Raw genomic sequence first — 13,338 nt, forward strand, 5'->3', positions numbered from 1 at the left:
CATGCACTTTGACTTGCTGGTCATCCAATACTATACATCGTGCACTTGATCAATGATTTCTGGTGTTGTTACACTTTTTGGACTTCCTTCATGTGGATCATCTTCAAGGCTGGTACGGCCACGTTTAAACTTGGCAGTCCATTTCTTAATTGTCGCAAATGAAGGAGAAGAGTGCCCATAAACTTTTATGAACTTCGAATAAATTTCTTTTGGCATTAAACCTTTTTTTACAAAGAATTTTATAACCACACGATACTCAGTTTTATTCATTTCAAGGGATGCAGACAACTCTTTTGTTTCAGACAGCTGTATAAAACAAACTATTTGATAAAATGTCTTGCAATTTCACATGGATGCTTATGACAGATGTACCAACTTAGAAAAAATAAACTTGCTGATATTGTTGCCATCTATGGTCGAGGCTGAGAACTTTTCAGACCATGCACGTACTTTATATCTCCTCCATGATATACACTTTCTCAAAAACTCCTGCATGATTCATTCATTTCAATCCTACTTTATTTATCCTCTTGATCTTAGGAATACAATCAGCATTGCCATAAGTAACTGTTTTTTGGATAAAGTCCCAGGCATTGATGATTTCTCTCCCCTTCAACTGATCAAGCCACAGCACATCACAGTCTGTTTCTATAATTCCATATATATACCTTTTGTATTATGAAGCTTGTGTCTCCCTAGTCACTTTATCAAACCACTTGATCTCTCTCTCTCTCTCTCTCTCTCTCTCTCTCTCTATATATATATATATAGTTGGTGACATAATAGTGACATCTGTTATCACCATATGATATGATATTATTAAATTCTGCACTCATTTAACACATTGCTTCATCTCGGTGCAGTATAGGGTAGAAGTCCCTAAGTAGCTCAAGGAATTCCATCTCCTTACACTTGTTATTTCATCTCTCTCTGCATTTCCTGGCTTGTATCAACACCTCACTAAATATTTAAAATTCATATTTATCTAAATGTGTTTTCAAATCATCTCAAAGTCATTATCATTACTGCATGAAGATTCATATGCAGTAATACCCCATATCCTCTTTTATCTTTTCTGTCTTTTCAAAAAATGCTTTAACCATCAATTCTGTTCTCATAAGTACATGTTCCTCCATTAACCATGCCTCATTGACATGAATGATTTGTGAACTAACTACTAATGATGATTTGTGGGCTACTAAAAGGCCATCGATGCACAAAATATATAGTCAAGCCATCCCTGCCTTCCAGCGGTATAAACTTTTTCCACAAATGGGGCTCTGGCAAACCTGATGAAATTGCCGCCACAAATGTATATCTTCCGTAGTTGGAGGAAATGCCAGTTAGACCTCTAGGTGGCTAGAGGTCTTTCATCACCTGGTGAAATACCATCATCCTGCTTATTAGAGACCTGAAGTGGCTGCAGCCATGTTGGCCGTTAGAGCAAGGGGTTCTGGTTTCTGTCCTCCCACATACAGTGAGAGTGATACTTTCAAAGACAATATGACTATAGGGGCCCAGACCCTTCCCCATTTGAGAGTACAGCAGTAAAACGGTTCCACCACCTGCCCGGCTGGTTAGTACATGTGACCGACATAGGTAGTAACGAACCCAGAAGCTTCCTGATCAGCTAGTGACAAATCGTGAAACCATGTATTTTGCCAGTTTGTAACTGGAGGGAGACCAAATACTGTGGCTGCAAGGGGGAGCTGTCGAGGACATGCATGGAAAAGAGACCGACTCCCCTCTGTATGGGCATTCTGTTTGCAAGTCTGTCGCCTCTCACTGCATGCCCCACTTCCTTTCTCTCTTCCTCACCAAACACATTGAACCGGAACTTGAAAGAAATGCATTTCTACTGTGGATCTCAAAAAATTTTCCCACACAAAATAGGTAAAATATATATATATATATATATATATATAAAAAATCCAGCCAACAAAAATCCAACCAAACGATCCATCAACAGTAATTCTTACCGAAAAGTTTCCACATCCACTTCACCAACATTCGTGACCTAAAGAACATTATAAATGATGTGTACCACCACCACCTACAATCATCTAAACCAGAACTACTATTCTTTTCAGAATCCGAACTGGCAATCTCAACAGCCACTACCTCAACTGCCCAACAAACTACACACTCTTTCCACCACAACGGTGGCACTTGTGCATTCTTCAGAACTGACATACCATGCCAGACACTGAATCCCCACTGTTTGATCTACTTTGGCTCAAAATTTCTCTACCAAATCAACCTGCACTTTTTATATTCTCCCTCTATTGCTCACCAGACTCCATCAATCAATCTGATCTCTTCAACTCTCTCTCTCTCTTCTAATTCCTGCATTGATGACCTGAGCAAACTTCCCTCCATTCTGCAAAGGATGCTCCCTTCATGTCTCCCATAGTCTTCTGACAAAAAGAAATCTGAAGAATCCTTAATAACATGAACACAAACAATGCATCTGGTTCTGATGGTATCCCTCCTGTTGTGTTAAAAAATTGTGTACCAGAACTAACACCTGTACTGTATCACAATGAACTACTGTCCAATTGCCCTCACTTCTGTTCGCTCAAAAATTATGGAGAAAGTCATCAACGACCAACTCTTGAACCACCGACATACCATTAATCAGTGACCCCCCCCCCCAATTATAGATCCTGCCACCTACCTATGGACTCAGACCATGGAGAAATTTGGAAAAACTCACGTGGTTGCCCTTGTCATTTCTTCAGGAGTATCCGGTTCTGTCTTTCACCCATTCTCTTCCTCTTGCATATAAATGACCTGCTCTTTCAGACTTCCAATCCTATCCTGATGACAGTGCACTTCATTCCTCCTTTTCATTCAACAAACCTTGTAGTGCTCAAGTAGTAGAATCCTAAAGATCTACCATGACCAGGGACCTGAACTCAGATCCTCTAGCTATATCTCATTGGAGCAAGGACAACCTTGTAAACTTCAATGCCACCAAAACTCAGTTCTGTTTGATCTCTCACAAGAAAGAGCTCGCATCCCTTCCCCTTACCTTGAGTAATACTGAGATATCCAAACATGATCAGAATTCTCTTCTTGGTCTGACCTGCACCTCTGATCTTTCCTGGCACAACCATTTCAAATGAGATGGTCTGAAGATGCTCATTTGAAATCCAGCAAAATATAAGTTAGGTAATAAGTATCTTTGCCTGATTTATCTTTTATGTGTAATACCTTTAAAAAAAAAGAGAAAAATAATGAAGATACAGTGATGTTTGACAAATAATCTTATTGGTCACACATCACTGAATCCCCTTCATCACACCTTCACAGCTGCTAACTCTATACAAAGCCCAAAACTTCACAATCATGAAATATTACTCCCATATTTAGGATGGTGCACCAAAATCCTCTCTAAGACTGCTCTATTCTATTCAGGAGAATAGAGCAGTCTTACGATCCCTTAGAATTAATGATCCCTTTCTCACAAACCCTCATTTCCTCTCTCTCACAGATATTCAGTGTCTGCCTTGTGCCTCTTCTACAGATATGTTTATGGACAGTACCCTGCTGAATTGGCCACTATTAATCCTACAGTCTCTTCCAAAATCTTAAAGCAAGAGCCATTGCTAACCAATCCCCTTTTACAGTCCATCTTGAAACTCACCAAACCAACTTCATTGTCTCCTCTTTCATTCCATCTACTTCTGTCTTGCTACAGTCTCCCCCATTCTGCCTTTGCCAAAGATTACAAACTTGGCTGTTCAAGTGAAATGTGAATAGACTCCTCCTGTCTTCTATTTCTCTTGCCTACACACAGCATTAATGTGCTATATATGAAAGGCTAAAGCCTTTCGTGTATGGATCAGATATTTAAAAAAAAAAAATTGTATCAAGGTCACTCTGCACCATTATTCCTAATACATCATCATCATCATCCCAACATTCAAGTCCTTAGATTTCCTTTGATTTTGTTGCTCCTGTTGAGGCTATCCTACCATCACTACCTTGCTTTCCTTCATCATTTATCTCATGCTGATTCCGGTATCCTACACTCATAGTCCCACAATCTACTTTTGCTCCCCCTCAACACACAAGAACAAAATATCTGGGTACATCTGAAAAGATAGCTTAAGTACTAATGAAATATAATCGGCATAACACATGCAAACTGCATGTCAAATTAGGAACTCTGATCCACTCACCTAAGAACAGATTCAATCCTCTGTTCATCCTGGAGTGCCTTATGGTTAACATAGCCAACTGTGAACAAACAGGAAAATCTGTTAACATTTCCCCTCAGAGAACACAAGAAAAATACATTTGCCACCATTATTACAGCAAGTCAGACTGGCAGATCATGCTTTAGACACCTCATCACACAGTATTATTTGGAAGAAAACGAATGTGCTGTATAAAAGTAGCTAAAAAACTAGAGACTATTTTTAGAAACAGTAATGACCATAAAGCCTTCTCCTAATCTCATCAAGTATGGCTGCATTATCTGGAAAAAATTTGGGAGACAGTTATCTTAAATCAGCTTTAACACAACAGCTGTGAAAACGTCATGACATTAGAAGTTGCCCAAATTAGTACTTTAGATCTTTTTATGTCTTACAGTTTCATTTGTTTCACATACTCATGGTATACAGATAACTTGATGAGATGGTCTGAAGATGCTCATTTGAAATCCAGCAAAATATAAGTTAGGTAATAAGTATCTTTGCCTGATTTATCTTTTATGTGTAATACCTTTAAAAAAAAAGAGAAAAATAATGAAGATACAGTGATGTTTGATAAATAATCTTATTGGTCACACATCACTGAATCCCCTTCATCACTTAGAAGGATCTCATATCTTTTTAGTTTGCCTTTCCCATTTTAAATTATCAATTGTTTTTTTTAAATAAAGAAGTGAAATGATTGTGGTCTTTTGACAATATTTATTTTTTTTGCAGTTACAAAATATCAAAAACACAGATGTTGTTTGCCTGAAATATTGCCTTGCTAAAATGTATTTAACACTGAATACTGCTGAGGTTAGTGATTAATTTTGAGATAGTACTTCATCATTATTAGTTTCATGATTAATCTACTTATGCATGTATTTGTTTTATAATCGGTTTATAGCTAACACCTCCTACTGGAGAGTATGTGATTGAATATTTTATTTTATTTATTTTTTTTTTGTAACAATTAATGTTGTTAGGTTCTTTGTTTTTCGTTTATGATTGATTTTTTGGTTCAGTTTTTGTTTTTTTTGTGTTTACCACCTATATCTTGATCTTCCTCTGGGTCGTTTTGCTGCCAACCTGGCAGAGAACACTTGTTTTGCTAATCTTTCCTCGCCCATTCTGTTTAAGTGACCATACCACCTGAGATTAGCTCTGCTAACGCACTCCTAGATGCTGACAATGTCAAGTTCTTTCCTAATATCCTCATTTTATGTTTTGTTTTGTTTTATGATTTTTTGGAACTATTTTATTATTATTATTATTATCATTATTAACATCTGACCTCCATGGAGTCAGAGACTCATCATGAGAGGTACACACTATTGCACGCAATGCTCATCCAACCATGCCTTAAGATGTTTCAAAGTGTCTACATTCATAACACACTCAGACAATGCGTTCCACTCTCCATTTAAAGAACGTTTTCCTTCCTCCTCTGCTCATAACCTCTTTATACAATTTGCAGCAATGGTCTTTTGTTCTTCTCTCCTCTCTCATTCTATGAAAAATCTCTTATATGTCACCTCATAATAATAACCCCTTACTAGTCTATATGTCTCATTAATACCCCCCCCCACCTTCCTTTTTTCGAAGCTTTGCAGTTTACATTCTGACAATCTGTCTCGTACTCCTAATTCCAAAGACGCTGACAGCCTTTGTTAATCTTCTCTGGACCCTTTCCAACAGTTCCTCATCACCATGAAAACCTAGTGACCAGATCTGTGCACAATAATCCATATGAGGCCTGATCAAGTCCTTATGCAATGGCATCATAACCTATTTATTTCTGGATGTCAGAGTCCTCTGAATCATTGCCATTATCCAATGTGATGTCTTCGCAACTTGTGCAATGCAGCCCTTGAACCTCAGGTCCTTCTTCACGACCACTTCCAGATCTCTCATTTCCTCTACCTCGTTTAAAGTTTCCCCACCAAGTGTATCCTTTGTATCCCATCATTGCTTATCAAATTTCAAAACTTCACACTTTGCAACATTGAACTGACATTTCCCCTTACCTGCACATTTATGATATCTATTCAAGTCCTCCTGCAATGCCATAATATGTGCTTGACTCTACGTTGCTCTTCCCAATTTTGCATCATCTATAAATAGCTGTATATCGCTAGTTAAACTCATCCCAATATCATTAACATACAAATTAAACAACAATAGTCCCAAAACTGACCCTTGTGGTGACTTTCCTCTTATGGGATACCACACCCCCATATACAACTTTCTGATACCTATCTGACAGCCAATCACTTGACCAAGTCAGAAGTCTATTATCCAATCCCATCATCATCATCATAAAATTCCTACCATGTACCCTCAAGGGATTACAGGATATGATAGTACTACATGAAAAAAATTACATCTTCCTATCTACAATTTTTCTCCAAATCAGTCTGTTACTTGTCAAGACTCCAACATTATCAGATCATATATTTCTATCGTCTAAGGCACTTTGTACCGTATCAAACCACCTATATCTTGATCTTCCTCTGGGTCGTTTTGCTGCCAACCTGGCAGAGAACACTTGTTTTGCTAATCTTTCCTCGCCCATTCTGTTTAAGTGACCATACCACCTGAGATTAGCTCTGCTAACGCACTCCTAGATGCTGACAATGTCAAGTTCTTTCCTAATATCCTCATTTTTAATATGATATTGCCATTGATGCCATCTGTTCAAGCTGCTAATCTTTCTCAGGACTCTCATATCTGGGGTCTCTAGTCTTTGGTCAAGGGTTTTACTTCTGACCCAGCTCTCAGATACATAAGTTAAAACTGGTTTGAACACTGTCTTGTATATAGCTAATTTAGTGTTCCGACTAGTAATTCTCTTATTCCATATTAATTTATTCAATTGACTTCTGATTCTGTTGTCTATTTCTATATTTAATTTACCGTCTTCACTAAAAATCATGCCTAAGTAGCTCAAATGTTTTACTTGTTACACAGGTTCTTCATTCACAACACAGTTGACATTTCAATGATTCTAACTGTTTTCATTGTCTTTGTCTTTTTATTGCTGACCTTCATACCATATCTATTACAACAGTTATTCAATTTAGTCAGTGAATCTTGCAGACTTGTAGCAGATTTATTTAGAAGTATAACATCATCCGCATAAAGCAAAGAGCTGACATTAACATCTCCAATTTTGATATCATGTTTAATACCACTTTCCTTCATAATGTGATCCATATAGATAATGAATAACAGAGGGGATAACATACATCCTTGTGTCACACCAGATTTAACGTTAAACCATCTTCCTGTACTTCCTTCAATTCTAACTGCTGACTTACAACTCAAATAATATAATGCTTGATATAATGCCCCATTGACACCATATAACTGTAATGTATTGAATAGCTTCTCTCTCTTGGCACCTTGTCATATGCCTTTTCCAAATCGACAAACTTAAATGCAGATCTTTGTTATATTCCCATGCTTTCTTGTCTATTTGTAGTAAAGTGAAGATCTGATCCTGACAGCCTCTATTTGGACTGAATCCAGTTTGTTCTTCACCCAGCTTTTCTTCCACAATTCTTCTCAACTGTTTCTTGCATAGATCTATACTTGCGTATAGATCTTGCCAGGAACACTCAGTAGGAAAATACCTCTCTAATTCTCACATTCAGTTTTATTTCCCTTTTTATATATGGGTACTATGAGAGCTCTACTCCAATCATCGGGAATTCGTCCCTCTGTCCAGGCTTTCTGAACTATGCAGTGCAGCCACTGTAAGACTCTTATACCACCATACTTCAGCATTTCTGGTGGAATATCATCTACTCCTGCTGCCTTTCCACATTTCAAGCCTTGGATGGCTTTTTCTACTTCAAGTATGGATATGTATTCCTGACTGCATGCCTGGTCAGTGTTTTTTACCACTGTGCTGTCATCACTGCTTGTTTCATTTAGCAGTTTAGTTAAAGTAATTACTCCTTACTTCAAGGATATCTGTTTCTTCCGTTTTCATTTCACCTTTATCATCTCTAACTCCTTTTACAGCACTCTTTCCTCCAATCCTAAGCTTCTTCAACAACCTCCAGAATATTTTGCCACCTTCTTGATATTTATTTTCTATATTCTTGCCAAAGTCCTCCCATGACTTTTGTTTAGGTAGTTTAACACACTGTTTATCATTCTTGCATTTGTCTCTGTATTCTCTAAGAGCACTAGCTGACTTATTTGCCAGCAACTTTTGATATGCTTTCTTCTTTTCCTTCACTGCCTCTTTAACTTCCCGTGTCCACCATGGAATTCTAATTTTTCTATCTTTGCAGACAACTTCACCACATGCCTCTTTAGCTGTATCAATCAGGGCTTTCTTCAAGGCTTGCCACTGAATCTCCAAGGTTTGATTCCTGTTCTCAAACTCTTTCATTTATTCTTCAATAATCTTTGTGTATTTTAGTCTACAGTTCACATCTGAGAGCTGCTCAACTTTTATTCGCTTTAAAACTTTCTTACATGTTATTCTTTTCAATATGAAATTCAATTTTTTCCTACTCAAGACTAAATAGTGATCACTTCCAATTTCAAATCCTCTGTACACTCTGGTGTTCTGCACCAGGGAGAAAACATCACTATCAACAATAACATAGTCAATGAGACTTTTCTTGTTCCTTGCCTCTTCTCTCCATGTGAATTTGTGCACATTTTTATGTTGGAACATTGTGTTAGTAATAACCAGTCCATGTCCTGAGCAGAAATCCAACAGATATTTGCCATTATTATTAGCTTTGCTCTTTTCTCCAAATTTTCCCAAAATATTTTTGTATGTCTCACAATCATTTTCTACTCTGCTACTTAGATCACCAACAAGGACCAACTTTTCCTTTTTCATTGTGTCAGTTGCTTTTTCTAAAGCCTCAAAAAATTCCTCCCCTTCTACCTTAGTAGAACCTTCTGTGGGACCATAGGCACAAATAATTTCATTGTCCAGTTCCCCATTCTCATATTTGCCCATATTACTCTACTTGAGACTAACTGCCATTCAAGAAGATTAGCATCGTATTTGTGTTGAATACTATGGCTACGCCTTCTTTTCCTTGATTGTCACTGCCTGAATATAACATTTTGTATTTATTGCTCAGAAAGATCTCACCAGTTTTTGTCTTTTTTGTTTCAGTCACCCCTATTATGTCGATCTGGTACTTATCTAATTCCTGAGCTAGCTCAATTTCTTTGCCATTCAGAATTCTTATGTTGATAGTACCGATTTTTAACTCTGGTGATGTTGAGTTGGGGTGTGTGTTTTCAGATTTGTTCCAGTAGCTGACTTTTCGCTTTTCACCCTGGTTCCCTGGTGAAAACAATGGAGGCCTTGTTTAACTGGGCGACGCCCTACACGGCATGAAATTTTGTCGTGTTGTACCATCATTTTTTATTTTGGTTTAACCAATAAGAATATAGTTTTGTCAGCTAAATCCCAAATTGCCGATGTGTTTCAATTTATGTAATAGTTTGTCATGTGGGAGCTAATGAAAATCTTTTGTAAAATCCAAGTACATCACTGTTTATGCATCTTCCCTGTCCAAGGTATTTGTCGCCTTGTTATAGTACATAAGTAAGTTAGTAAAACATGATCTTCCTTTAACAAACCCATGCCGATAACCACACATAATACTGCTGTTTTCAATCCAATTCTGTATCCTACTTCTCAGCAATCTCTCTCTCTCTAGTACTTTTGCCACAACTTCAGATATACAGATTGACCTATAATTTGAAGCCACAGCCTTATCACCACCTTTATGCAGTAGTACAATTTTACTTTCCTTCCACTACCTTGGAACCTGTGCTGTAGTAAGACTCTTATTAAACAAGCATGCCACTTCCCTGGAACATTCCCTTAAGACTCGTGGTGATATGTCATCAAATCCTATCACTTATTGACATTGAGGTTATTTACTTTCTCAAATACCTCCTACTTACTCACAATTAAGCCATCCTCTCTTATGTTCTCTACACTTAAGTTCCTCATGATCAGGATGAAATACCATTATCAACTGATCACTGAATACCTCAACAATGTCTTCTGCAGCAGTTACCATTCTTCCATTTTCATCCATTAACATCATCTTTCCATCATCATTCTTCCTTCTACTTGTTACATATCTAAAAAAAAAAAAACTCTCTTGGTTTTTCTTTGTCTAATTTGCGAATTTCTGATCATACTGTACTTTTGTTTTCCTTACTAACTATTTCACTCCCCTGGCTTGTTTATACTCTTCATGTAACTGATTATTACCATTATTCATTTTGTATTGCCTCCAGAGTAACTTCTTCTTCTTCCAGAATTCATGCTTAAGTCCCACATCACAATAATTCATTCATTTTACACCTACTTTATTCAGCCTTTTAGCCTTCAGAATACATTAACACATTGATGCTGTTATGTATTTCTTTGTCAGTTACCAATCAGCATTTATTTCCTTACTGCTCGACTCCTCATTCCACACTATTGCTCCAAGCTCTCTCCTGAGCTTGTTATAATCACCAGCCTTATAATTTTACATATATCATTGACTCTCAGAATTCTGCACAGGGCTAGCCACAACCCATGGGATCACTTCATGATCACTCACCAATTGGAGGAAAGTGTGAAATCCCCACTCACAATTACATTCTCTGGCAATATGATCATATCTAAAACTCTCGATCCTTGTGTGCCTTCCTTTACACGCTGACTGAAATATCTATCTCTCAAAAACTCTAGAAATTCATTTTCCTTATTCCCATATGCTATTTCTTCATTCCAATCTATACCATCATAATGAAAATTGCCTATAATAATTACCCTTCCTTTGTTCACTTATCCAAGTTGTTTATATATTTCTTCATCACCGTCCTTCACATTTCCTGGCCTATAGCATCATCCAACTAAATATCTTCCTGTCAACTTCCACATTATACCACACTGCCTCATAACCAGTGCCACTATTTCCCTCTTTGATGTCTACTTTATGTGGACTTAATTCCATTGCTATCATCAGAAGAACTTTCCCTCACTTCGTGCTCTTTTTATTCTTTCAAAAAAAAAAACTGTATCCTTCCATTTCTATTCCTGTTACGATATCATCTTCATTCAATCATGTTTGACTTATTCCAATAATTTTGGGGTGAATAAACTCAATCACTGAAACCATTTCATCTCTCTTATTTCTAATACTTCTGGCATTTGTAAACAAACACAGCAGTTATTTTTATGTCTATAACCAGTCCTATCCAAGGACTGGTCACCACTTACCACATGTACCTGCTCACTCTCAACTTCTTCACCCACATCACAATATATTCCATTGCCATATACACACATTCACTGCTACTTTCAACATCCTCTCTCTCTATATATATATGCCATATCACTCCTGTACAACCAGGCTCCCCCACCCCTTTTCCCTGTTTCTCTTGCTTTCCCATTCTCTCTTCTTCTCTCACACTACCATCATTTCCACTGCCAAACACTCCTGTCTTTTTGATACCACTCTCCTGATCTTTTACATCATCTCTTCCTTTTGATGTCTTGCATGTGGCACACACACTGTTCTGCTATTTAAATGGAACCCATCCCACCTGTATAATTCCATTCTGATTTCCAACACATGCCATACATCCACATACTCCCCTCTCTTCATGCAGCTGTGCTAGCATACTATTCAAGACTCCAGCTCTCCATATCAATTCATCATTGTCATACCTTGGCAACACACTGACAACCTTTCCCACTGCACTTTTTCTTTTATTCTTCTCAATAACCTCACACTTTAATCATTTGTCTCCTGCCATCACCAGTTCTCTTGCTCGTTTTGTCTTGATGTCCAATGACTGAATCATCCTGTTCATTCTCCCTCCTGGATAGCAGACCTTATGGGTTCTCTCATTATCTAATTTTCCAACTATGGAATCTCCATACACTGCTATCCTGGAGTCACTTGTCACCTCTGTTGCCCTTTTTTCTTTCATTCTGTTCTTTTGCACACTTTCATTAGTTTCCATTAAATGTCTTATATCACTCAACATATTCTTCATTTTATTTTTCATTTTCAACAACTGTTTCATAAAATCTTGGAGTCTGACAATTTCACTCTGTCACTCCCATAGCCTTGCAACCTCTCGTTCTGCTGCACTGTACTTCCGTTTCCTTATTCATACTTTCTTTCACTTCCTTATCACTAACTTTCACTTCTACATTCTTACTTTCACTTCTGCATTTTTTGCTTTCACTTACTTTCGCTTCTACATTCTTTTTGTTTCTAACTTTCTCTTTTACATTCTTGTCTTTTTTCACTCCGTCAGTTTCACTAGCTTTCATTTCCTTTCCATTTCTTTCATTTACACCATCTTTTATATCTTCAGTCTGTTTTGCATTTATTGCCTCATGGCTAATATTACACCACACTTCTCCTACAAATCCATACCTTCCCTTGTCTCCCATCCATTCTCTCCACAAACACATCCTTTACACTCTGCCAGGCTTGCATATTACACTCATGACATCAAATCAGTTTTGAGAAGTCTATTTTGTTAATGCTACTTGATTTTTGCACTGCTCGCCTAGTCACACTGGCCGTTGACCTCGTGAATACTGCTATTGTGTTCTGTTTAATAAGTAAGAAATCTAACAATTTAATTAAATCATGCCAAAAATTATGCTGACACATTTTGTTCTCAGAAATAAATAGTACAACAATACTAAAATTCAAGAAATATTGCTGATTATTACTCATAATACGCTTAACATTTCAGGAGCTCCTTATCAACACTACACACATTATCGCCCTCTAGCCATATCCAATCTCTCCACCTCTTTCACCACAACTCCACATATACAGATTGGCCTATAATTTGAAGCTGCAGCCTTATCACCACCTTTATTCAGTGGAACAATTTTACCTTCCTTTATTTTTGTGGGAGAATTTCTGTGATCTGCAGAAAAGTTGTATTTCTTTTGGTTGTTTCATTGGTGGGGAAAAGATTATTATTATCATCATCATCATACAGGCACATTGATGGAGTCTGAACACTCATTACGAGAGATCCAATCTATCATACCTCTCCCTGAACCCATTAACAACAAAGCACTCACGACTGACTCTGGCAATCCATTCCA

General features: G+C 37.4%; 1 protein-coding gene across 2 annotated transcripts in view; it reads left to right on the forward strand.

Annotated features, from left to right (window-relative positions):
- Positions 1-13,338, forward strand: part of LOC150094045 (uncharacterized) — a 1,005,660-nt gene that overhangs the window by 385,029 nt on the left and 607,293 nt on the right. For both annotated transcript variants that reach the window (XM_090412663.1, XM_090412664.1), the window contains exon 16: positions 4,941-5,021. In XM_090412663.1, coding sequence (XP_090268789.1) covers positions 4,941-5,021 — 81 coding nt within the window. The remainder of the gene's footprint in view (positions 1-4,940; positions 5,022-13,338) is intronic.

This window comes from Typopeltis vanoorti, chromosome 23, assembly GCF_054136105.1.
Source record: "Typopeltis vanoorti isolate ZY-2024b chromosome 23, IOZ_Tvanoo_1.0, whole genome shotgun sequence".
In the NCBI taxonomy this organism is placed as follows: domain Eukaryota; kingdom Metazoa; phylum Arthropoda; class Arachnida; order Uropygi; family Thelyphonidae; genus Typopeltis; species Typopeltis vanoorti.